We start from the raw sequence: 26,041 nt of genomic DNA, 5'->3' as shown, positions 1-26,041 counted from the left end.
ATCTGTGTTTCGCTCTTCTTGGTGCCTGTTTGTCTCATTTGTACCCCTCCCTTCCTCCAAAGAGCTCAGTATGGTATCGACAGTCCTGCATTTTATCCTCGTGACAGGCCTGCAGGGTGGGCTAGGCTGAGAAAGAATGTGAGGGCATGGCTGGCCCAAGGTCTCCCAGAAAGCTTCACAGCAGAGCAGGAATCAGAATTTGGTTGTCCTCCACCACTCTAACCACTACACCACACTGACTCATGGGGTTGCAATGACAAAAGAAAAAAACCAAGACACGAGGAGGGTATCTGAGTGGTTTTTGTTAAAACCCAGAACCACAGAATGCTACATCACACCAAGACTCTGTCAGATACATTCTTTTGGCTTCCAGTGATGGCTGACTGTACAACATCCAAAGACCACCCACTGCCCCCCCCACTCCCTCAATGTTCTCACCCCCACCCCTCACTGGCAGGTGGACTTCTTGGTAACCCATGGCTCCTTTTAACAATGACCCAAGCTCTCATTTAACTCTTGCAAGGATGCTAGACTCTGCATCACCTTTGTGGGGGACACATTGAAATTTTCTGTGTTGCTGTAAAGCCCCGTCTGCTGAGGCAAAAGCAATTTCGTTTGGTCTGGTGCATTTGGCCTAGGTGCAGCTGAGCCTTCTGGCTCAGCTGTACCAGCGCAGTGTTTCTGTCCTAGATAATCCCACTTCTAAAGCCTGCATTTGCATATTCCCCCATTTCTCCATTGTTATATCATGGCAAGTTGTGAATTTGGTGATGTTCCCTTATTGAACTGTTTTCTCCTATTGAACTGTTTAGTATTTTCCCCTGATCCCTTAAGGCCCAAAAGCCTGTGTAGTACTTTGGCTTCATTTCCCCTTCATGTTGTGGGCTGTTTGTTCTCTACTAAGCAGAGGCCAGGGAAGGCCCTGCTTTTGTTCAAATAAAACTTTAAAAACTTTAAACATGGTGTGCTGATGGAATTATCACACTGGCGATGAGGATAAAGCTACAGTGACCATGGCAATGTATGGTGTGATGCCGGAGTTCGATGGAGTCAGTGACTGGTCTGAGTATGTGGAGAGGCTGGGACACTATTTTCTAGCAAAGAAGATGGAAGATGCCATCCAGCAGCGATCTATCTTTTTGACTGTTTGTGGGCAAAAGACCTATTCCCTGCTGAGGACATTGCTGGCACCACAAAAGCCAAGTAAGAAAACTTTAACAGAATTATGCAGTTTGGTACAGCGTAAGCCCACAGCCTTCACCCGTGGTACAGTCCCTTCGGTTCCATAGCTGCCAACAGAATCCTGGAGAAACAATTGCTGACTTTGTAGCAGAATTGCGTCTTCTGGCAGAATTCTGTGAGTTTGGAGATGCCCTTGATTGAATGCTACATGATCATCTTGTGGCAGGAGTACGTGATCAGGCAATACAACTATGCCTCTTAGAGAAAAAGGACCTTGATTTTACAGCAGCAGCAGACATTGCTTTGGCCATGGAAATGGCAGCCCACCGAGCTCAGGAGTTACAGAAGGATGGGGAAAAGGATACAGCCGGACTGTCCTTGAGTGGCTGCACACGGCTCCAGGATTTTGCTAAAATCACAGCTTCACTTCTCAGCTAGGGGCCGGCAACAGGAAGTCTCTACCCCAAACACTACAGACCGCTGTTTCCACTGTGGTGCCCTACATAACCCTGACCATTGTCAGTTTTGGGACACAATTTGCTGGCACTGCCATCGCAGAGGTCATTTAGCATGTTGCTGCATCACTCAGCTGCGGCCCCATAACCTACCAGGGCAGCAGAAGTTTCAACAGAGGACTGCCAACCATGTGGAGGTATGCCAGGAGGAAAGTGAGGAAGACAACAATGGAATTTATGCTATGTATACCTTGGGGGCTGGTCACTCACCACCAATATGGGTCCAAATAACCATTGCAGATCGTACTCTGGACATGGAAGTGGACACTGGGGCAGCATTCTCCATAATCGGGCAGGATATCTTTGCTATCTTATGGGTGCCAGCAACCCCACCACCTTTACAGCCAGCCAGGGTGAGGCTCCAAACATATACAGGAGAGGCTATTCCGTTGGCTGGCAAGGTGCTTCTGCCAGTGACGTACAAGGGGTAGCATAAGAATTTGTTTTTGTGGGAGGGCAAGGTAGAGGCCCAACTTTGATGGACGGACTTGGCTTCAGGAACTGAAACTGGATTGGCAGAATATTTTTTGCTTCAGTCATATTCATTGGAGGACATGTTGGAGCAGGCTAAAGAGATTTTTACCCCAGAACTGGGACCCCTGACTGGGATGACAACAAAGATTCACGTGGACCCAGACGCACAGCCTCGTTTTTTTCAGGCCCCATTCTGTGCCATATGCTTTGCATAATAAGGTGGACATGGAACTCCAACGTCTGCAGAAGGAAGGTATCATGGAACCTGTCCAGTTTTCTCACTGGGCCACCCCAATTGTGCCAGTGGTTAAGGCAGATGGATCTGTGAGAATTTGTGGGGATTATAAAGTCACTGTCAACAAGGTTTCTAGGCTGGATCCCACTACCTTGCTTTGAAGATTTATTTGCATCCTTGGCTGGGGGGACTGTTTTCCTAGTTTGATCTCAGTCATGCTTAGCAGCTACTTCTCGATAATGAGTCCAAAGAACTGCTAACGATCAACACTCATCAAGGGTTATTTAGGTACACTCGCCTCCCGTTTGGTGTGTCCTCTGCTCTTGGGATTTTTCAAAGGGCCATGGAAGGAGTATTACAGGGGATTCCCAATGTTTTGGTTTATTTGGATGATATTCTGATCTCTGGGGTAGATCAGGAAGCCCATTTAGATACGCTGCACATGGTATTGCAAAGACTCAGAAAAGTGGGACTTAAACTACATAGAAGTAAGGCCTACCCACGTCCGGGAGGAGATCTTGCAGCCATTTTCTCAAAGACAATTGGAACTAGCATTTCATGCTGGATGCCTCATGTGGGGGAGCAGGGTGATAGTTCCCCGTAAACTGAGAGGGCAGGTTTTGAACCAGCTTCATGACACACACCCTGATATTTCCAGGATGAAAGGAGTGGCCTTTGTGAGGTGAGACTGGGAGAGTAGATGACTGAGAGGTGATATGATAACTGTCTTCAAGTACTTGAAGGGCTGTCATATAGAGGATGGCGTGGAGTTGTTTTCCATTGCCCCAGAAGGTTGGTCCAGAACCAACAGTTTGAAATTAAATTAAAAGAGTTTTCGCCTAAACATTAAGAAGAGCTTCCTGACAGCTCGAGTGGTTCCTCAGTGGAACAGACTTCCTTAGGAGGTGGTGGGCTCTCCTTCTCTGGAGGTTTTTAAGCAGAGGCTAGATGGCCATCTGACAGCAATGCTGATTCTGTGAACCTATGTGAATGTCCTGCTTTGTGCAGGGGGTTGGACTAGATGACCCTGGAGGTACCTTCCAATCCTATGATTCTATAATCTCTGTTTGCTACCCACCTCACCTCTGCAGGACTTCAAAAGAGAATCTTAATTGTTGGGCTTTAAACCTTATCCATACTCCCCTCCCTCCCACCTCCAAGTCATAAAGTTTCCAGGGCAGTACATTAACGCTAATCAGAATAAAACAAGTAACAATTTTTTTTTTAAAAAAAACCCTCTAAGGAGTGCTTTTTTTTAAATAAAGTCAACAACAGTTAAAATGAAACAGATGAAGTCCATGTATCTAACCAAGAAACAGAAAAAAGCTGACTCCAAAAAAAAGAAAGGAAAAAACCACACATGTTAAGAGTATGTGTAAACAAAAATGCTTCTCCCTGGTGTAAAATTTGCCAGGGAAGATGGCCAACTCAAGCCTGGAGCTCCACATGCACTTCATTGTGCCAGTTTGCCCAAGGAATAAAAAAGGATTACGGACCTCAAGGGAAGAGAGAATATTCCCCATTCATGTTCTTTGTATATTTTTACCCATAGTTTCAGGTTTCTCTCCTCTTCGCTTGCTGGTTTTGTAAATTCATTCTAATTGTGTATACAGAGTATGGTTTTAATATACAGTTTAGAGGACATTCATCCATACAATGCAAGTCACTAAGAGTTGTAATCCTGATTTATTGACACACAAGTAACAATAAAAAATGCAGACATTTGGCAGGTGGAAAAATGGTTGCGAGGAAAAAGAGAGCAGTACAAAAATGTAGAATTACAGGCTCAAAGCAAAACTGAAAGGGAACATTTTCAGATCCAAATGGCAGGGATGAGAAATTCAAACTCCTCCTTAGCCTAAGACCAAGAGAAAAGAATTTGAACAGGGGAAAGACTAAGTAAAATTAGAGTCTAAGAGCAACGTCTGTTATTGCCGCATGGATTCAGTTCTTTAAAAAGAAAAAGAATATGACAAAAGTTAACGAAACCAGCTCTCAGTGCAGAAGACCGAAACCCTCCACCCCGCCCTTCTGATTACACCCCTCTAGCCTGAAATCCCTCTTTTTGAGCAAGCACTTGGGCAAAACCGTCCTGTCTAGACTTGTTTTTATCTTTGAACAAGAAGGCAGAGGTTTTTTTAAAAAAATAATGGAGACATAAGGTGTGACTGCAAGGGGAAGATATTTTCAAATGGCAGTAGCAGGAACGGAACTCTTGGAGAATCTTTTCCAGGTAAAACATCTATCCACACCCCATTTGCATGACAAAGCTGGTATGAAATGTGGACCAGAGGCACGCACACGGCAGCCAACTTCCTCCTCGCCCAAGACCTGCAGTTTAGCAAAAAACAACAACAGGGAGAGTCAAATAGATGTGCTCTGGAATAATTAAGAGCATTTCTGGGTCAGCCCCAAATGGCCTCGCCAGTCCAGCATCCTGTTTCTAGCAGTGCCCTCTCAGGATCTCACAAAAAGGTCATAAAATGATTGTCCCAAGAATTTGCTATTTAGTGGTAGACAACTCTAAACATGGAGGCTCCATTCAGCTCTACAAGATGTTGATTGTTCTATCCTCTGTGAAAGTGTCTTCTTTTGTTTTATTTATTTACTCCACTATATATTCCACATTTCCCCCCTATGGGGACCCAAAATGATTGGCGTTGTTCACCTTGCCTCCATTTTACAATCATCCTGCAAGGCAAGTGGGGCTGACAGTGTGTGACTAGCCCAAGGTCATGCCGCAAGCTCCCATGGCAGAGTCGGGATTCAAACCTGGAGTCTTCCTAGGACTGCCAGTCCCCTGGTGGGGGCAGGGGACCCCCCCATTCCCAGTCTCTGCCCCCATCCACCGCTTACCTGGCTGGCAGGGTGAGGGAAGGCGTGGGGAATGGGCCTGGGAGGCAAGGAACCTCCCGGGCAAGCTCACAGCAGGGGCCCTGCCTGGCGGGCATGATGACGTCACTTCCTCAAGCGATGGCATCGTGCCCGGTAGTGGGCATGCTCCTATGCTTTGCAGGGGCTAATTTTTACCCCCAAGGGGCTGAACTGGCCCCACGCAAAGTGTGGGAGTGAGCCTGCTTCCAGCGCAATGACGTCACTTCCCAACTGACCCCCAAGGTAAATGCCAGGCTCCCCCCTCACATTGGGAGGGTATAGGGGGCAGGAAACCCCAAGTCTTCCAGATCTTAGTCCAATGCTCTAACAACTACACCACACTGGTTCTTTATTTAAAGTGGTTATCACTCACTACTTACATTCATTCTAAATCATAGGAATCTTTATAGTCAACCACCAGGTGGCCCTGCCTTTTAGTATCTCGGGGAGAAGGAAAAAGCTGAGCAAGGGATTGTAGTTGGAAATGGAGGACCTGAGAGCCTGCAGGGCCAGTCACAAGGCTTTGTCTGCAGTGAAAATGAGAACCTGCCGATACTGGATAAGGCCGCTGCTCCTTTTGGCCCAGCACTGCCAACTCTGACTGGCCATGGCTCTCCCAGACCTCAGACTGTCTGATCCTCTTCTTAACTGGAAATCGCAGGGATTGGATCTGGAACCTTTATAGGGGGGATTGCCAAGCTGAGCCTGGCAACCGGTGGGAACTTTTGAGGCAGGGATACGGGAAAGCATCACATGCTTCATGATGTCACATCTGAGAAAAACCAGGGTGATGTCAGGTACCTCTAGGAATCCCCAAAAACTCAATGGTAACTCAACTCTGGCGATTCTTAGAGCTGCGCAATGTCACTTCTAGGTGACATATAAAAACTAATCTTGGAGCAGCAGCAGGCAATAAGGATTGCCAGCAGGAGGCCTTCTGCCATTGTGGGTAAAGAGGTGCTCTAACACTGAGCCACAAGCCAGTGGGAGTACAATTGCCAACACTACCTTGGCAAAGCCCAGGAAATATTGAGAGAGATGTCCGGGGACGGGTAGAATTTGGGGAGTACGTCACTTCTCGGTGATGTTCTGGTGATTTCCCTTAATCTCTATGGTAATTGCCCTAGAGAGACAGGGAAATTTCTAGATCGTCATTATGGAAGCCATTTTCCAGCCATTCTTCCTCTCGCTTTTCAGTCTCTCAAGAGTAGGGCAATCGGGGACGAGGTGTACTACCCAAAGCAGGCAGGAAAATGACAAGCCTACAGGAAGTCACAGCAGTGCTGCAAGCACTCTAATGCCGTCCCTGGTGCCATTTTTCTTAGGGTTTGAGCAAAGATCTTTTTTCTTTTTTTCTTTTATTCTTCTTTTGGTTAAAATCTGCTTCACAATTTGTTCTGCTCTGTTTCATTTTATTGTGTGGGTGTTATATTAGAACAAGCAGGGACCTGCAAGCATTGCTGCGTGGGGCAGTTCCATCCTCCCCTGCATGCAAGTCGGTGACTTCTCCCGGCCTCCTATAGCTTTACAGCACCCATTGCAGTGGCAACTCCTCCAGCCTGCCCGGCCTATGGCAAAGCTGCATTGTTGGCGAGGCTGCAGGTGAGCACGGAAGGAGTTGCTGCCGTCATTCAGGTGGTGAAGCTTCAGGCAGCCAGGCAAGATGGTGGTGGTGGGGGCTCCCCTCTGCTCCTGAGGCAGTGAAGCTGGGGGCAGGCAGGTTGAAGGGTTTGCTGTCTCACTGCCCAGCATTTCTTACATCAAGAGCGGCAGAGGCATCCCGGCCCACCCGCCTGCAGCTTCACTGCCAATGGCAGAGCAGGTGATAGAAGAGTATTGGAGCGTTGTCTGCACTTGCATAGGCAACACTCTTGTCTGTTGGGGTCTTCCTACACTTTCTGTCATATCCTGGATGAGTGCACCTGGTAGACAGTATACCTCTCGAGATGAAAAGTCTGGTCAGCACACTTTACCCTCTTCCTATCTCAGTAGGGAATCCCCAGTTACCGGCACATGCCTTCTCCTACATTGGGAAATAGACGCTCCAGTCTAGGGGGACATGCCAGGCCCCTCCCCCCCTGAATGATTTTAGCTTGCACAGGCGGGGGGATGTGAGGCCCAAATGTACAGGGAATAGGCTGCTCCATTGATCCTCAAGAATTAAACCTGCTCCCAACTTTTGCTGCCCTGGCCAATGAATGCAAAATTACTTCAATGATTGGCAAGAGCTGGCATGCTTTAAACAAGTCATTAAAATTACAAACCACATTTCAATAACTTTGAATACGTTTAAGTTTCTTCACTGACCTATGATGCATTTATGTGTAGGTTTTTAGCGATGATTTATGGTGCCCCTCCCCCTGCACTAATTAACAAAGCTGGTGATGCGTTTTAAAGCAGGTTCCCAGCCAAGAGTGCAGCTTTTACTGGTCCTCAACAATGGCAATAACAGAACACATGATGGGGGAAGGGAGTTACAGCCCAGGATCAGCATAGAGGTAGTACATAAACACCTGGTTTCTTTAAATGGAACTAAGTCCTCAGGGCCAGATGAATTGCACCCAAGGGTACTAAAAGAACGCGCAGGTGTAATTTCTGAGCCTCTGCCCTTTTTTTTTTTAGCATTCTTGGAGATCAGGCGATATGCCAGAAGATTGGAGGTGGGCAAATGTTGTCCCCCATCTTTAAGAAGGAGGATCCAGGTAACTACCGATCCATCAGCTTGACATCTATACCTGGAAAAGTCTTAGAACAAATCATCAAACAGTCAGTCCTTGAGCATTTAGAAAGGAAGGCTGTGATTACTAAGAGCCAGCACGGGTTTCTCAAGAACAAGTCATATCAGACTAGCCTTATCTCTTTTTTTGAGAAACTTACTACCTTGCTGGATCAGGGGGATGCTGTAGACATAGTTTATCTCAATTTCAGTAAAGCTTTTGATAAGGTTCTACATAATATCCTTGTTGACAAGTTGGTAAAATGTGGTTTGGATCCTATTACTATTAGGTGGATCTGTAACTGGTTTACAGATCGCACCCAAAGAGTGCTAGTTAATGGTTCCTCATCCTCTTGGAGAAGAGTGACAAGTGGAGTTCCTCAGGGATCAGTCCTGGGACTTGTTCTGTTCAACATTTTTATAAATGATTTGAATGAAGGAACAGAAGGAATGCCTATTAAATTTGCAAATGATACAAAGTTGGGAGGGGTGACAACTACAGTCGAAGACAGAGTCAGGATACAGGATGATCTTGACAGGCTGGAAAACTGGGCTAAAACAAATAAAATGAATTCAACAGAGATAAATGTAAAGTTCTGCATTTAGGTGAGAAAAATCAAATGCATAATTATAGGATGGGGGAGACTTGTCTTGACAGTAGTATATGTGAAAAGGATCTAGGGGTCTTAGTAGACTAGGGCCGTTTCCACATGGCTTACCTTCTTCCGAAAACTTCTGAAAAACAGTGTCTTTGCGCGTGAAATCGTGCCAGGAAGACGCTGTTATCACACAAAATCGCACAAGACACTGTTATTGCAGAAGATAGCATCTTCTCGTGCGATTTTGCACGATAACAGCATGCAAAGATGCTGTTTTTCAGAAGTTTTCGGAAGAAGGTAAGCTGTGTGGAATGGTCACACTGAACATAAGTCAGCAGGGTGATGTAGTAGCTAAAAAGGGAAATGCGGTTTTGGGCTGTATCAACAGAAGCACAGAGTTCAGCTCACACAAAGTGATGGTATCGCTCTACTCTGCTCTGGTTAGAACTCACCTAGGGAATTGTGTTCAGTTTTAGGCACCACAATTTAAGAAGGTTATAGACAAGCTGAAATGTGTCCAGAGGAGGGCAACGAAGATGGTGAGGGGTCTGGAGACCAAGTCCTGTGAGAAAAGGTTGAAGGAGCTCAGAATATTTAGCCTGGAGAGGAGACGACTGAGAGGTGATAGGATAACCATCTTCAAGTACTTGAAGGGGTGTCATATAGAGAATGGTGCAGAGTTGTTTTCTGCTGCCCCAGAAGGTCAGACCAGAACCAACGGGTTGAAATTAAATCAAAAGAGCTTTCGGCTAAACATTAGGAAGAACTTCCAGACAGTTAGAGCAGTCCCTCAGTGGAACAGGCTTCCTCAGCTGGTGGGGGGGGCTCTCCTTCTTTGGAGGTTTTTAAGCAGAGACTAGATGGCCATCTGACAGCAATGCTGTCTCTGTGAACCTGGGCAGATCATGAGAGGGAGGGCAGGAAGGGTTCCATCAGTGCTTAGTTCTCGTGGTCCTTTCTTACATGCCCCGGGTAAGGCCGATCGCCACCTTGGGGTTAGGTAGCAATTTTCCCTAGGCCAGTTTGGCTAGGGATCCTGATGGTGTTTTGCCGTCTTCTGGGCATGGAGCAGGGGTCACTGGGGGTGTGGAGAGGGGAGATGATTGTGAGTTTTTTGCATTGTGCAGGCGATTGGTCTAGATGACCCTGGAGGTCCCTTCCAACCCTGTGATTCTATTCTATGATCCCTGAGGAGACCAGCCTCTGCCAGGTATCAAACTCTGCTGAATCTTTGCCCAGCATGCTGTCTCTGGCAGTGGTCAGTCAAGATGCCTCTGGGAAACCTACTAAGTAGAGTTTACAGGCAATTCAGCAATTAGAGATACACTGCCCCTGTTCTTGGAGGCTGCAATTAATTTTGGCCCTGGGATAGGCCTGCCAAATACCAAAAGAGTCTCCCCTCCCTTCTGCCCATTCTTTACCTTCAAATGTTTCTTAAGAGATTTGGGGTGTTGGAATGTTTTTTTTCCCCTACATGAGAGATAAAATCTTCCTTCTAAAGGATGGCACCATACCGGGCGGTTCCTTAGGCTCCTAAGGAAAGCTTCACCTGCATTAGAAAAACAAATTGTCAGATGGCACACAAACGTCAATCAAAAAACTATCAGCAAAAGGTTGCAGGGGAGAGAACACACTGCAGCAGGCAGCTCTTGCTGGCCACTAGAGAGAAATCGTTCCTTCCTGACATTCTCTTTCCCTGTGAAGAAATATATCAAGGGAGGCAGGCAGATCCCACAGCTATAGAGAATAAGGTGCGCTGGAATTTTTTCCACACTGTGGCAAAAAAAAAATACCTAAAAAAATAATAATCTAGCTGCTGCGTAAAAGCAAATCTCTCCATCTCTGCCATTGACTGAAATGATGTGGTGTCACAGAATGTTAATAAACGTGCTTAGAAAGATGGAAAGAGGAGACTTGGCAAGTTAAGTATTAGCAGTACGTGTCAGAGTGAGAAGCAGCAACCTGCAATGGTGTGGGGGTTTGCCAACTGTGTCACCCATGGTGACATATCGTGGATAAACAGAAACAACAATGACAGACTTCCTATCCTTGAGTCTCAACAAGGAAAGGGGAGTTTGGGAGCTGTCCACAACATACCCTGGATCTTCAGGCAGGCACACATTGCTAGGATCCACATGGATGCTTTTTAATGGCTAGATGAAACAAAATTAGAGTCAGATAATGCAAGCATGCACTATCCTGCTTGTAAATATTAAAAAAGAGCATTCCTTAATGCTCACTGTTTTCAGAAAGTGCGGGGAAGGATGCATAGCTTGCCACTTGGACACAGAAGCAACATGGCCTCTGTCGGAAGGAAGGGAACATACAAAGACCTTACTAGGACCTCCTCTGCCCCAAGTTTCTTCCCACTCCTGTTGGGAGCTCTGGGCTTCCCTCTCCTCACTCTGAGCGCTCTGAGCCATTTTTAAATGACACTGCCCAGTTATGCAAGCTCTCATCTTCTCTCCAATCAGACAACCATTGGAAAAACAATCTCTGCAGTGGCAGGGTTGCCTCTCTCTCTCTCTCTCTCTCACACACACACACACACCAACTTCCTCCAAGCTGCTGCCAGAGTTGCTACTCCCTGGAAATGGAACAGCCACACCTGGGAGGGAACACCAACCTATCTGTCAACATAACAGCCCAGCCAGCTCTTCTGCCCTCCCACCTGGAGGGTGGCTGTGCCAACCCAACTGCTCCAACCGGCCCACTAACTTGGCCAGCTGCCAACTCCACCCAGGACCCAAGAGGCCAAACTCCCAACCCAATAGGTTCCCACACATCACCGCTGTAGTTCTTGCTCCATCACAAAGCCACCAACTTTGATAGAAGAGGGAGTCACCAATGGTAGGATCACGGGGTTACCATCCATGAATCCCCTCCTCCAAGATGCAGCTCTTCCCTGTGTTTTAGAAGCCCAAATCCCTTCACGAGCCTTCTCCCCAGCTGCCAACTGCTCTCTCAGAGGTGAAGTGCTCAGCCACCTGAACTTCGTAGGAGAGGCTGATGCAGAGCAGGCACAGATGAAGGAATCAGCTGTTTTGCCCTGCTAAGGGCATATAGTCCCTGGTTTTGAAAGTAATTTAATAATTTACCTGGAAGGATGATACAGATGGCATGCTGGGAACCCCTATAGGCCCCTGGGCTTCATGTTTGTTCACTGGCAGCTCAAATGAGTAAAGCCCAGTTCCAGACGCTCTTAGATTTTGTCCTTTAAAAAAAAAAAGTATAATATTTTGCAAGTTGACACTTAACATTGCGTCCCACTCCCATTGGGAGCTCTGGCCTCTCCTCTCCTCAAGTCTAGCGTCAGGCCCAGCTGGGTCTGTGTCCATGTTTCTCTGAAATTTCATTTTGGTCCTGGGAGGATGTCTGTCAGTTGCTCCACTGTATAAATTCCACCTCCTTGTGAATGTAATGTGTGTGTGTGTGTGAGAGAGAGAGAGAGAGAGAGCACACCACACAGCTGATAAGGCCACAAATCTCAAGATCAGCATTATTGCAGAACTGAATCCATAGCAGATTTTGTGGGGAGGGGGTTGTGGCAGTTCCATTTGACAGAATATTGCAGCTAGGTTCTGCACCATTTCTGACAGGTTCCCTTTTACATTCCCTTTTTACAATGTTCATACTGCAGAGCCATGTGACCAAAGGAACACATGTAATACCTATGTGATTCTCACACCAATTATACCAGAAGCCATGGAGGATGCTGCTATGCACATATAATTGTAATCACCCTAATTATTTGTCGCTGCCCTTAGTTTCTGAAGTGTTTTGCAAACATAGCACTATGCTGGTTTTAAAACTGTGGTTGCAGTTGTTCTGCATTAGAGATGGGCACAAACCTAAATACGAACCAAAAAAAATGCACGAACCAGGCCGATCTGTGGTTCATGAACCAGTGCTTCATGGAAGCTCATTTCCATGAACTTCCACGAACTGGTCTACTGGTTTGTTTGGTTCGTATTAAAGAGGCAGTTTAAATGGCCATTTAAACTTTTCCTGCCCCTTGCAAGCAGCAGGAAAGGGCCTTTTAAATGATTAAAGGCCCCTTTCCCTGCTGTTAAGCAGCTGGAAAGGGGCATTTAAACCCCATGAACCAGTTCGTGGGAGTTCGTGGTTCGTGAAAACCCATGAACCACAAACCCCATGATTCGGGTTTTTTTGGTTTGTGCCCATGTCTATTCTGCATCACTGTTACTGTAATCTACAGAATCATCAAGATCTGCACCATACTATCTGTACCTCTCCTGGTGACTGCCATAATGAAGAGATCAGCCATGGGTGGGGAGAGGGCTCACACTGTGGATCACAATAATCCTTTCCCTGGGCAGACTCTTCTAGGCATTGATGCAGGGTGATGACATCATTAGACCAGATGGGCCGCCCAAGGCTCAAGGCCCATCAAGGCAGGCAGTCTGAAGCTTTTGTATAGGTCAGGCCTGGTATAAATAGGAGCTTGGCCTTGGAAGGGTCAAGGGGGCAGAACGTCCTGCCTCCTGGAACCCTGGCTTTATCTCATGCCCCTGACTGCAAGACCCCCATATTGGAGCCCGTTTCAGGACTGATGTAGACAGCTGGAGTATTTTATTATTTGTCTAATGCATACTTATCCCACACTTTCTCCCAAGAGCTCAGGAAGGCATACATGGTTCTCCCTCCAGTTTATTCTCACAACAACCCAATAAAGTAGCGGATGCTGAGAGAGAGAGACTGATCCAATGCCAACCAGTAAATTTCATGGCAAGCAGGGATTTGAACCCAGGTCTCTTGTAACCACTACACCACTCTAACTCTTACTCGCATTAGGGTGGCCAGGTTGCCTGCTTTAGCTGGCCACCCTAATTGGAGTATAAAAGAGCCATTATCCAGAAGCTAACCAGTTCAAGGTTCCCCTCTGCACACAAACTTCAGTCTTCGAAGCTACTCAGACAAAATTGAGGCCTGAAACACTGAAATGGGAGTTCATTTTAACAAGGGGGGATGGGTGTGAAGAAAGGAGAAAATAAAGATGCAGGTTCATTTTTCAAGAGGGGGAAATGAAATAGAAATCTTCAGCCTAGATAATGGCGGCCTACCTTACAGGGCTGTTGTATGGATCATGCCACGGTGATTAACTTTGAAACACTGAAAGCAGTCTATTGATGCTGTGCTGCCGTTATCGAGGGCGGGACAGCCCTGAGTCTTCTCCTGTGAACAGCTCCCATTCAAATCCATACCATCAGGACTCAGAGTGACACCATCTCCATTTCCCTTTCAGCTCCTCACTGATCCCAGCTGCTCCAAAATATGGCGGAAAAAGCACTCACTGCCTGCATCTGTCTTTCCAAGCTGGTACTCAGCAAAGAGCTTGCCAATAGATGGGCACTGAGTGAGGCTGCAGCTGCCAACCTGCCCATCTGCATCCCCTCAACCTTCATCACCTCCGTTCATCTCTCATGTCCTTCCTTGGCTCTGCTCACCAGAAAATCATCTGAGGAAGAAACAAGGTTTTTGATCAGAAAGTCAATCAAAACACAACGCACCAGCGGGGCAGGGGGAGCATCAGCTTTAAAAAACCTGTTGATTAATCATATGAGTGAGTTGATTAAATCTGCATATATTTGCATACAAAGCAAAACAATAGCTAGCAGAAGGAGTACACCCTTTGTTTTTAGATGGTGTGCCAAAATAGACAGCATCTGAGAAGAGGCATTGCTTCAGGTCTGGGAGGGAAGCAAAGGTGCCAGTGCCCTGATGTTATTTGAGGGTGGGGAATAAATTGAGAAAAAACACACCCCTCTGCAGTGCTGCCCAACTGACTGGACGCAGTGGCAGGACCCGCCGTGTGACCCGCCGTGTCTGGCATCTCCAGTTAGACAATCTCAAGATGGACATACATCTCAGGGGGGCAACTGGGTTTAAGCCCCAATAAATTTTCCTAGGGGCTCCCCCCAGGCAGCACCAAGTGAACACATGGTTTAGTGAGGCTGTGGCTGCCAACCTACTCATCTGCATCCCCTCAGCCTTCATCACCTCCTTTCATCTCTCACAGGGGCGGCACCAGGGTTTCTGACGCCCGAGGCTGCCCCTACGTGCGTGCACAGAGTGCACACGCGCCCCAGACTGCGTAATGCTGTCACTGAGTGTGACGTCATCATGCAGTAAGCTGGCCCCATTGGTGTGGCGGGCAGCTGGGACAGCGCATGGAGGCTGCCTGCGTTCCCAGTCGGGTCCGATCCTGCAGCAGCTTTGCTGGCTCCCTGTGGAGTTCTGGATCAGGTTCAAGGTTTTGGTTTTAACCTTCAAAGCCCTAAATGGACTGGGACTAGCATACCCGAGGGACTGTCCCTCCCCATATATACCCTGCAGAACGCTTAGATCAGCAGGAAAACACCGACTGGTGGTCCCTGGCCCAGACAGGCTCAGCTAGCCTTGACCAGGGCCAGAGGCTTTTTAGTCCTGGCCCCAACCTGGTGGAACTCTCTGTCAGAGGACACCCAGGCCCGCCAAGATCTTATATCTTTCCAGCGGACCTGTAAGACAAAGATGTTCTGTCAGGTGTATAGTTGAGGCCAACCTAAAGTCTCCTTGGAAACGCCTCCCAACCGATCTCCTGCTGGGGGGGGGGGCTATAATTCCCTGCCTCTCATGCAAACTCACAGTTGATATCATCAATTGTACCCCCTCTCCCTCCCTTGGTTATGTGTGCTGGGAAGAGTGGATGAGGCTGCCATCTTGGGCTTGATTCTTCGTACTATTGTTTGATTTTTAATGTACTTCAATGTATTTATATGTTTTATCTTTGTATGACTACACTGCTGTAACCTGCCCTGAGCCCACTTGCAGGGAGGGCAGGCTATAAATCAAATTGATGATGGTGGTGGTGATGGTGATGGTGGTGATGATTTAGGGGCTCTGCTTCTTTCTAGCTTGGGCTGCTTGTGAGCACACAAGACAGAGGTTTCTCCCCACATTCCTCTTCTGGCCAAGGAACCTCCATTTTCTTCCTTGCTCTCTTTAAGCATAAGAACCTCCACACGAAACAGTCACACCTGTTTGTTCTATGGCACTGTGACCTTTGTGCGCCTTTCAATAGTTTCTCCTCCTTCCTCCTCTCATCAATACTCTCACACATGTGCAGAACCATTTTCTTAATGACATCATCTAGAAATGTCCCTTCTCTTTTCTCTGGTGCTTTCTTTCTTTGGGCTGCCAACGCTACGCTGGGAAATTCCTGGAGATTTGGGGGTGGAGCCTGAGGAGGGGAGGGACCTCAGCAGGCTATAGTACCATAGAGTCCATCCTCCAAAGCAGCCATTTTCTCCAGGAGAATCAGTCTCCGTTGCGTGGAGATCAGTTGGAATTCTGGGAGATCCCTCCTGGCCCCACGCAACAGGCTCTGAACACCTTACTGGGAGTTTGCCTTTTGTCTGTTAAATGTCTTGTACAACCACATGAGAACAAAGCTGTTCATGGTGGAACTTCTTTATTGTGAATCCCCATAATGGATTCTGCCTCCTTTTGTCTGGCAAATTTAACTTCTATTAGGGTTGCCATCCTCCAGGTGGTAGCAAAGAAAATACAGTAGCTGTGAAAACTAACTAAGAAATCAATCAGAAATAGTCTAAGGCAGACTAAACAATATGATACTTTGACTAGCCCTGAGCAATTTAAGTATCAAAAATGCAAAGTCATATTTATTGTATTTAACAACCAATTCTAACAGTATTCCATATATTTATCTAAGCTATGACAAGGTCAAGCTGAAAACATTCAAAATCATATACAAAGTACAAATACCCAATTGTTCAAAATTCTTATGTACATCCAAAGAATCTCTGATCAATAAAGTGCTGGTGTCTACTGATCCTTCACACAAGGTTCAATAAATAGACAGATTCAATCTACTCCATAAACCGATTTTGAGAAAAATGTATTTGAAGTATACTCAAGAAAGTTCATAAATATTCATAGATGAATGATTGTATCTTAGAGAGGCCAAGTTGATTCACAATTCCTTTGAGGTTAATCCTTCTGGTTGTGACCACGATGGGTAATCTGGTGCATTATTCCCCCGTTTCAAACCATCTTTTTCTGAGTAGTCAGAAGGTAATAAGCGTCAGACATAATTGCATACGGCACTTCTACAGCATCATCTATAGTAACATACCGCACTTCTCCAAGCTCACCGTGTATGGCAGCTAACCTCCTGGGTGGGGCCTGGAGATCTCCCAGAATTCCAACTAATCCCCGGGTGACAGAGATCAGTTCCCCAGGAGAAAAGGGCTGCTTTGGAGGGTGGGCTCTGCAGCACCATATCTTGCTGAGGTCCTTCCACTCCCCAAACCCACCCTCCCCAGGCTCCTCCCCCAAATGTCCAGGAATTTGCTGACCCAGAGTTGGCACCGCAAACACTAGGTGAATTTGGGCCAGATATACTCTCTCAGCCTAACCTACCTTATGGGCTGTTGTTGTGAGGATAAAATGGAAGAAGGAAGAAGAATGTTGTGAGCTGCTTAGGATCTTTTCTTGGGGAGTATAAATATCTAAATAAAACAATACTGGCTAGACAGACCAATGATCTTAGATGAGTAAAAGGAATGGAACAGGGAGGTAGGCTAGGCCAAGAGAGAGACCTGGCCAAGGTCCAGGGAGCTTCATAGCAGAGCGTGGCAGCACCTTCCAAATCCAGTCTAACACTAAACTGCATCAGATCATTTTATATCAGATTTTTGTTTTTACCTCAGGCAGATGTTGGAGAGTGCTGTTATAGGCTGACAAAACCAGCACTGCACCTTTGTGCCTCCAAAAAAACCCCTCATCCCCCAAATCCCAGAGGAACTGTCCCAAAGGGGCTTGTAAAGTCCTTTCACACAATTTACCTTTAAAATATCATCAGCAACAACAATAATAACTGTCCGGGGTCAGCAGCCCAGCCCCCAGACTTGCCAGGAGGCAGCGGTGGGGGGCAGCCGGGAGATAGCAGTTCAACCGCTCTGGCCGGCAAACAGAGCCAGAACCTGCCTGTGCCAGGGGGAAGAGGTGAGGTTCCAAAGCCTCAGAAGACTAGAGGGGGCAAGGGGAGGCCAGCTAGTCCCAACCCCCAGGGGGAAGACAGGAGGCTCAGCAAAGCAGAGGAAGGGGGCAAGGACAGCAGGATTAGGGACCCAGCAGTCGCCCAAACAGAGCTCTTACCTGAAGGAAAGGAGCAGCAGCCCTAACAGCCCAGAGCCACACCCCAGCTAGAGGACAGTAACCTAGTTCAGGAGATGCCAAGAGCAAAGCCCCTCCAGGTGGAGCTGCTGGAGGCACTCTGCTGGAAGAGCTGGGCAGCCAGCCAAGGGGCCACAGCTGAGCCTGCCTTCAGCAATCAGCTCAGCCAGAGCAGGGGGGGCGGGGTTGCAGCTGGACCAGCCGTCAGCAATCAGCAGAGTCAGGGAGGCTTGACAGCCAGCGAACAAGCCTCAGCTGGTGCTGGTCAGTGGAGCCAGATCAGCTACCCCAGCTGCAACTACTTGGGGCAGCCCAGAACCAGGCTGGAAGAAGGGCGGGGCGGAGGAAGGAAGCCCTATAAAGGATGGCTGGGAAGAGCTCTGGGGTGGTGGGTGTGAGTAAGGAGTGATGGCATGGAGCGGGCCTGCGAGTGGACTGAGAGGGAGTCTGGGTGAGGTATACCACCCCTCCTTCTACAGAGCAAGGTCCTGCAGCATCCCTGGCACCCCTCTGATGTCAGGGCCAGCCCAGCTGGCACCCTGCCCAGTGGCAGCAACAGCAAGCCCTGACAATAACAACAACAATAACTGTGCTTAGAAACAGCTCTTCTGGACAGATTAGTGCCTCACTAAGAGCAGTGAACAAAGTCAGTGTCATTATTATCCCCAAAATATAGCAGGGGAGCTGGGCTGAGAGGAGGGGCTTACCCAAGGCACCTGCAGAGTATATGGCAGTAGTAGGAGTCGAACTAGCAGGTGCTGATTCAAAACTCAGCCGCTTAACCACTATGCTACAGTAGCTCAATAGTGTTTTGAGAATTTAGAGAATTCTTAAAATACTGTTTGACATTTTAAATCCACTCAAGGAAGTTCTCAAACTGCCACATGGAGAGATGGCTTTTCTTCTTCCAGCCTTCTGAGTTTTGAATACTAACATCCAATTTCCAGAAATTTAGGGTGACAGGAAAGAAAATTGTCTCTCCTGAGGTTAAAAAACCCAAGAACCAACAACAAAAGCATTGCCATTGAAGCTTTTTTAAAGCCATTTTGGCAGACAAGATTTGGAACACCAAAGATAACCAAAGATGTTAAAGTACATTCTCCCCTTTTTGTACTATTAGAATGGCAACTGCTCTAAGCAATTTTATTTATTGCCAAAATGATGATCTAACACAGATTTTCCACTTCAGGCACCAAAATTTTCCTGGCCAGACCTCCTCTGTCTTGAGTGGTTCTCATGGATTTCAATGGAGATTTGGAAATCCAGAGAACCTTTAGAAGCAAATTCACAACCAATATCTGTAACATACACAAATTCCAGATCTCTTATGCAGTAAAAATAACTATATAAATTCTTCCCTGAAATCATTGAGACGAGAGCCTAGAATGGATTCATGACAATCTGTTCCCAATATGCAAGTCCATACTTATGAGAGACTTTGACTGGTGCACGGCAGACTGAGACCAGATGTAGCAAATGGCAGAGCTATCTAGTGATCAGATTCCTACTACACAGCCATGACGCCCACCAATAAACCAATGGCCAGTCACGCGATCTCAGCCCAAGCCACCTCACAGGGATGTTGTGAAGATAGAATGGCAGAGGGAGAACCACATATGCCTCTCAAGGCCCTTTGGAGGAAGGAAGGGATAAACATTTACTAGAGAGACAAGTCTGTATATGAGTGGGAAATCTTTAAAAGGCTGCCATATGACAATAGTATTCTCTGAATTACTTTCCTTCAGCAATTGTGGAGGTTCTACTCCCCAAACTAAAAGAACAGACATTGAATTCCTCTGGCTTTTCTGGTGCCTTTTGCGGGCAGGGAGACTCGCTGGGACAGCTGAATGGTTTTCTCAGAAACACTCTGATGGTAAAGTTTAAATAAATTTTAAATATTAGCTGGAGCATTAAAGCACTTCTTCATCAAGGCCCACCTTATGTGAACTTTTATGGCTAACATTTTCAAGCTCCAGGAACTCAGCAAAAGAGGAACAGAACTGCTGACTCAGCCTCCTGCTAACTGCCTACTTGCTACAAATGCATTTTTTAAAAAGAGGGGGTGGATGAAAAAAAGAGGGTCATTTGGCAGTTTTTCTTGGGCTGTCCCACAAATCGTTGCCAAAGATGCCCTTGCCCCAGATTAATATTCATAGCTGAAGTGCGGGGGGGGGGGGGCGGGGGGGCAACCTTGCTGAGAAAAGCTTTGTGGGATTGAGAATGAACACGCAGCTCCAAATCCCGCTCCTAGATTCCAAGTTGCAGAGCAAAAGGCTTGGGAGGTTTGGGGACCAGAAGTTGTGGAGGAGGGGAGAGAAGAGCACTTAGAGATGGCAATCCTAAGCAGACTTACACCCTTCTGAGCCCATTGACTTCAGTGGACTTAGAGGGGCATAACTATGCTTAGGATGGTTGGGAGAAACGTCACCCTGTGTGTGCATTTGGCTTTGACAGTGGCAGCAGCCATGCCCTGAGGCAGTGGAGTGAAATGGCTCCTTCCATTGCCCAGTCAGGCAAAGGAGGGGCAGGCAAAGGAGGGAGGTTCGTAAGTTGGCAAAGGCCCGGTCTGCCACAGGTGGCATTGTTAATTCCTCAAATGAAAATGTCAGATATTAAACCATATGCGTTGACTTGCAAGGCCAGATATGTGTGTGCTGGGCATGTTCACTTGGTGAAAAATGCACACTGCAAATGCTCAGAGGTACTCTTACTATTTCTATCAAGCCCTGGTGTTGAATACTAAAGCCTGGCTCAAAATTAATTTAGTATGATTTAGAAGCCCTCCTTTCTCCCTGACCTGGGGCCTTTAAACCTTAAGGGCAGCCATATTAACCCTGTGAATCATCCTAGAAATGTAACCCTAACCCTGCAGAGGAATGTCCCATTCACCACCTTACTCATCTGCCTTCATCCTCAGATCATCTCTTTGCCATTCAGTAGGCAACAAGCTAAAAATCGCTGTCAGCCATCCCATATGATTGGCTGAGTTGCCATGACATCATGGATCATGAGAGGACATTCTTGACTCCCAGTGAGGAAAAGGTCAGCAATAGAACGTAACCAGACGGCACAGTTTTTTGCAAGGGAAGCAAAAATGGTTATTTAACGGAGGGAGGAAAAACTTCATCCAAGTTTGGGGTGGAAGGAGATAAGTAGGTGAGAGCTGTGGGGGTAGCAGTAACCAGCGGAAGCGAAAGATGCATTTGAAGGGCCAGTATATGGAAGGAAGAAAAAAGGAGACAAGAAAACAGAAAGATTGTGAGGGGGGTGTCTACAAATATGTTCCTCCAAACTGTTTCTTCTTGCAAAGGGATTTTTCTGACCTTTTACCTATATGAGCTCTATGATACTGAAGCTACCTTCTTACACATGAGGCAATTTCTACCTCAGTGGATGTATTCCTTTATCCTCTCAGATAAAGCTGTGCGTTGTGATGAATTTACAGTAAGGAGAGAATGTCAATATTTCTTTTGTTTTCATTTTTCCCCCTTGGATAAGTAGTTTCTTAGGTTTTATACCCATATCAAAAGTATGGCTTCAGATATTTAAATATGTTTATACTACAAGATTGAATTTGTCCTGTCTCTTAGGCCTGTTGGTGCCATATTCCCTGGAGGAATGTACTTCTGAGAATTATTTGTATTAACCATTGATCTTATATTCTGTAACAAATAGCAATTATTCTGTAAACTATTAGAGCTGAAGGGTATAAAAAGCCCTCCAATGGAACTGGTTTTTACATATTTTTACCCATGTGTCATGGGCTTATCAATATAAGGAACTAAACCCATATTCCTTTGAAGATCACTGCCTTTGGTGTCTTGATTTTTGTAAAGTCGTTGGTTGTAAGGGGACTATGAATAAAACGCAGAGTACTACAAATAAAATCCTCTTACACTTCTCCCTGTAGCCATACTTAAGATCCGGCTCTGCCAGGATCACTAGCCTTTTTGGTTGTGGCTCCATTCCTGGAGAACAGCTTTCCGAAGGAATCAGAGAAAGCACTAATTGTGGCAGCATTTGCAGTACTGCAACAAAAGGCTACTGCTCGTGGGCCTGTTTCATTTAGAGAAAAGACAGCTAAGGAGGGGCCTTATAAAAGGTTTCTAAAATTATGTCCTGGGTGGAGATAATTTGTTTCTCCATCTCTCTGAAACTACTAGAACTTAGTTAATGGGATTCAGGTTGGAAAAAAGTGATCAGCTTGTGGAATTTGCGGCCATACAATGTGGTCAGGGCCACTACAATTTAGCAGCTTTCAAAAGGGGACTGGACTGATTCATGGATGAGAGGTCCATGCTGACTAAATGGAACCTCCATGTCCAGAGGCAACATACCTCTGAATCCCCTTTGCAACAACAAGGGAAGCTTTGGCCTCTGTGCCTTGCTTCCAGACCAGAGAATCTGTAAAACAGGATCCGTCCTCCACAGACCATTGGTCTGATCCAGCACAGCAGCATTTACATTTTCATGACTCTCTTCCTATGGCAGCTGTGTAGGATACAAATAGTTTGACTGACCAATAAAAATATACAGGCTCTGGGCAGCAACAGCAAGATGGGAATGGACACCCAACCTTGGAAGTGGGCTTGGGCTGAGAGCCAGAGGCAGAGACTAATGTCAATTGAGTTGCTTAATTTTAAATCTGCTGGATCCAGTCCTAAGGCTGTTATAATTCTGAGTATATACACTTGGAAGTGAGTTCCATTACATCAATGGGCAGAGTCCCAAATAAGTAGGATCCGGGTTACAAGTCATGTCAATAGCACAGAATAACTAATTGAGTGTTTTAAAAAGGAGCCTGCTGAATAATGAATGAATATATAAAAATACCTCATGCTTCAAAGGTGGGCATCTACTTGATGAACAAATATGCAAGACTGAATTATTCAGGAGGGCTTTCTACTCAGATAATAGGGCTGCGCAGTAAGTAATAGCTCCGAGACAGAGGGACTACAGATAGGGCTATTGTCTGCTGATATAGCTATGTTCCTACTGGGGAGTTCAGTGTTGCTAAAAATGTAATGTTAGTTCTTTACACTTTAAATTTAGAAAGGTTATATCTATGTGTTCACCTTTCTGCTAGTTTTTCAGATTTGTGGCTACCATACCCTATTATTGGTTGTTGTGGATTTTCCGGGCTGTATAGCTGTGGTCTTGGCATTGTAGTTCCTGACGTTTCGCCAGCAGCCGTGACTGGCATCTTCAGAGGTGTGGCACCAAAAGACAGAGATCTCTCAGTGTCACAGTGACACTGAGAGATCTCTGTCTTTTGGTGCCACACCTCTGAAGATGCCAGCCACAGCTGCTGGCGAAACGTCAGGAACTACAATGCCAAGACCACAGCTATACAGCCCGGAAAATCCACAACAACCATCATTCTCCGGCCATGAAAGCCTTCAGCAATATGCCCTATTATTGTATCTGTTTTCACTGAATGTCCTAAATGTTGATCATGTTGTATTTTTGCTCTGTGACTGTCCCAGCTATTGATTATATTGTATTCACTTGCAGTATGTAATCTGCCTCAGTGAAAAAGGCAGACTATAAATAAACAATAATGATGAAAAATGACTGATCAATATAATAACTGTGCTTATATACCACTCTGCTCGATAGATTAGCGCCCCACTCAGAGCAGTGAGCAAAGTCAGTGTTATCGTTATCCCCACAATACCGTTGGGGCAGAGAGGAGTGGCTTACCCAAGGCCATCCACTGAGCTCATGGCGGGATTCAAACTAGCAGAGTGCTGATTTGCAGCCCAGCCATGTAACCACTATGCTACACTATAATCTTCACTCTGTTTAGTCTAGTCATACTGGAACCTCAAGCTGCAAACTGGTTCACCGTCTCCCCATCTGGCCCTTTCATATGCACCTACCAGGAGTCTCTCAAATCAGCAACCAGTGACAAGATCCTCCAGAGGTGAGAAGAGGAAAGGTGGCGGGGAACAGTGCAGCCAGAAAAACCAGCCTGGCTTCTGTGCAAAGCATCTTTTAAGTGATGAGTCAGGATACTGAGCAGGAGGCAAAATCTTCAGCCTGGAACAGTAATTATTGTTTATCTGAATGTCACATGAAGATCACACTCAGACATACAGACCAGGGAGTCTTCCCAGTTCCATGAACGGAGGGGGAAAGGTTTGCCACCCTCCCAGACATGCTCTTCTGCCTAGGAGCAGCAGGATTCCTCCTTTGACCAGAGCCGAGTGGAGATGCACACCATCTGAAGTATTTTTTCGTGATGGAACTCTAAATATGAATTAAAATATAGTGGGAAACTAGAACCCTCTTCCCGCTCCCTCCCTTCTCTAAATATTCCATAATTTAGAAACTATTCCCCCCAAAATAGGGGTCTAGAAGTTTGCAAGCACATTCAATAACTTGCCAACTGTGTCTGGTTCAGTATGATACCTCTGGGATCCCCTTCCCCAGTTTACACATACCTGGTAAGTAGAAATCACCCTTAAATAGAAATTGTCACACACACACCTCTCATAAGATTGGATGTGCAATTTACATTTATACACTCATTAGTTACTTTTTGTACGGAACAGATGGATTTAACCAGCCCCGTATTGAGTGGTTGGTAATTTAGAATCACCATACAATCAGTAAAACTGAACTAATCTTGTCTTTCCAATCTAGATTTATCTCACCCTCTCTCCAAGGAACTTAGGGTGCCCAGGGGGCCTGGTTTTCCCCTCCCTCGCATTGTCCTAAGAGTCTTGTGAGGGGGGTTAAGCTGAGAGTGACTGACCCAAGGTCACCGACTAAGCTTCATGGCAGACTGGGGATTCGAACCTGGCTCTCCCAGGTCCTGGTCAGACACTGAGTCACACTGGTTCCACTTATATGTGGTCAAGAATTGATGCTGTGTACAGATTCATAATATAGCTATCAAATATTTTTAATCCTCAACTTTGTTTTTCTTTGTATTTTTGTATTTGGAAACCAAGTCTGTGTACTGATAGATTTATAAGCCAAGATAGATGAATGTATAAGCAGGGTCTGCCTACAGATACAAAAAGAAGCTAGTCTGCTTTTTTATTGATTTTACAGATGTTGCTTTTTGCACTTTGGGATCCAGCCACCATGCTGCTGACACCTTTTCAGGCAACTAGATGTGCCAGCAGCAGGAAAACTTGGAGCCCTAGATTCTGCTGCTTGTACAGAGTGATCCTTTGATGTATATAATTTGAGCCAGGATACAGGCCCTGGAGCTGAACATGGGTGGGTCACACCCTGGAAAGCAAATCTGTGTTCCAGCTCTTCAGTTAACTGAAATGCACCCACAATTCCCTCCTCAGCACAGTGGCACACCACTGGCCAACGGCGCCTTCGTGTTCTGATAGGGAATGCTATTTTAGCAAAGATCTCTCGCATCTGGCTCTCGTCTACCTGTTCCTATATATGATATCCCATCCAAGAAACTCAGAGCGGGGGCATACACAGTTCCTTTTGTTTTGTTCTGTTTATTTGCATTCAAATTTCCCCCAGCCATTTCCAAAACATCCTTGAGCCATAAAGATGAAACCGGTATCTGTTATGATACTCCCAAAGCACACTCTAGCTATGGCAAATGCAGTGGGTAGTCGGGGTGTGGGTGGACTGCCTCCTAGAGTTCCCCGTCACCCCAGCGCTCCATTTGCAAGTTTTATGACTGGAAACCAGGCCAGCGGCTCAGGCCCACAAACATTCCTCAAGGCCTACCTTTCGTCGCTGACAAGCAGGAGAACAGACCCGTTCTGGATTTTGGCCTCCTTCACCGTCTCATGCTCCCCCAGCTGCCGGGCATTGTAATAAAAGGTTTTTTTCCATGAGGTGACGCCCTCCCTCACCAGATGAGCCCGCAGGTCCATCATGTTGTCGGTGGGCCGCACTGTCAGGGGGAGCAGCACGTCGTCCTCAGCCAGGTGGACTTTGATGTGATATCTCTTCCAGCGGGAAAGGCTTCTCCGCAGGGTCTCCATCCCTTCTGGCTTCAGAAGAGCAGCTGCCGTGGCAGGCAACAGAGACATGAAGCTTAAGACTGAGGCACAACCTCTCCAGCAGAGTTTCGGAAGGAAACACCACCCTGTGGGGCTGGCCAAACCGGTTCCTAGCCAGCTGTCAAGCTTCATGCTTCTCATTCCAGGGAAGAGCCTCATCTCAGAGAATCATAGGTTGCTTTTCACAATGAACACGTGCAGACAAGGTTCAATTCCTGGCATCTCCGGTTTATGAGTCTCAGGTATCAGGTACT

General features: G+C 46.5%; 1 protein-coding gene across 3 annotated transcripts; it reads right to left on the bottom strand.

Moving 5' to 3' along the window:
* Window positions 1-4,073: 4,073 nt before the first annotated feature.
* TINCR (TINCR ubiquitin domain containing) lies at window positions 4,074-25,807 on the bottom strand. 3 transcript variants are annotated; one of them, XM_054979204.1, is made up of 4 exons: window positions 25,510-25,807; window positions 13,680-14,074; window positions 10,017-10,144; window positions 4,074-4,737 (listed from the first exon to the last, which is right to left on the bottom strand). In XM_054979204.1, the coding sequence occupies exons 1-2, from the start codon at window positions 25,767-25,769 to the stop codon at window positions 14,071-14,073; spliced, it is 264 nt and encodes an 87-aa protein (XP_054835179.1). In that variant the 5' UTR covers window positions 25,770-25,807; the 3' UTR covers window positions 4,074-4,737; window positions 10,017-10,144; window positions 13,680-14,070. The 3 variants fall into 3 exon arrangements, 2 of the variants coding, with proteins under 2 accessions (XP_054835179.1, XP_054835180.1); XR_008597007.1 differs by lacking the exons at window positions 13,680-14,074; window positions 25,510-25,807 and adding an exon at window positions 10,693-11,080; XM_054979205.1 differs by lacking the exons at window positions 4,074-4,737; window positions 10,017-10,144 and adding an exon at window positions 11,126-11,809.
* Between the last annotated feature and the right edge of the window lie 234 nt (window positions 25,808-26,041).

The sequence above is a fragment of the Eublepharis macularius genome, chromosome 5 (genome assembly GCF_028583425.1).
Source record: "Eublepharis macularius isolate TG4126 chromosome 5, MPM_Emac_v1.0, whole genome shotgun sequence".
Classification (NCBI taxonomy): domain Eukaryota; kingdom Metazoa; phylum Chordata; class Lepidosauria; order Squamata; family Eublepharidae; genus Eublepharis; species Eublepharis macularius.
The sequence above is the reverse complement of the archived record's forward strand: the minus strand, read 5'-3'. Positions and strand labels throughout refer to the sequence as shown.

What these genes read in the sequence shown, in the direction of transcription:
- TINCR (XM_054979204.1), bottom strand. Translation starts at nt 25,769, where the DNA reads ATGGAGACCCTGCGGAGAAGCCTTTCCCGCTGGAAGAGATATCACATC.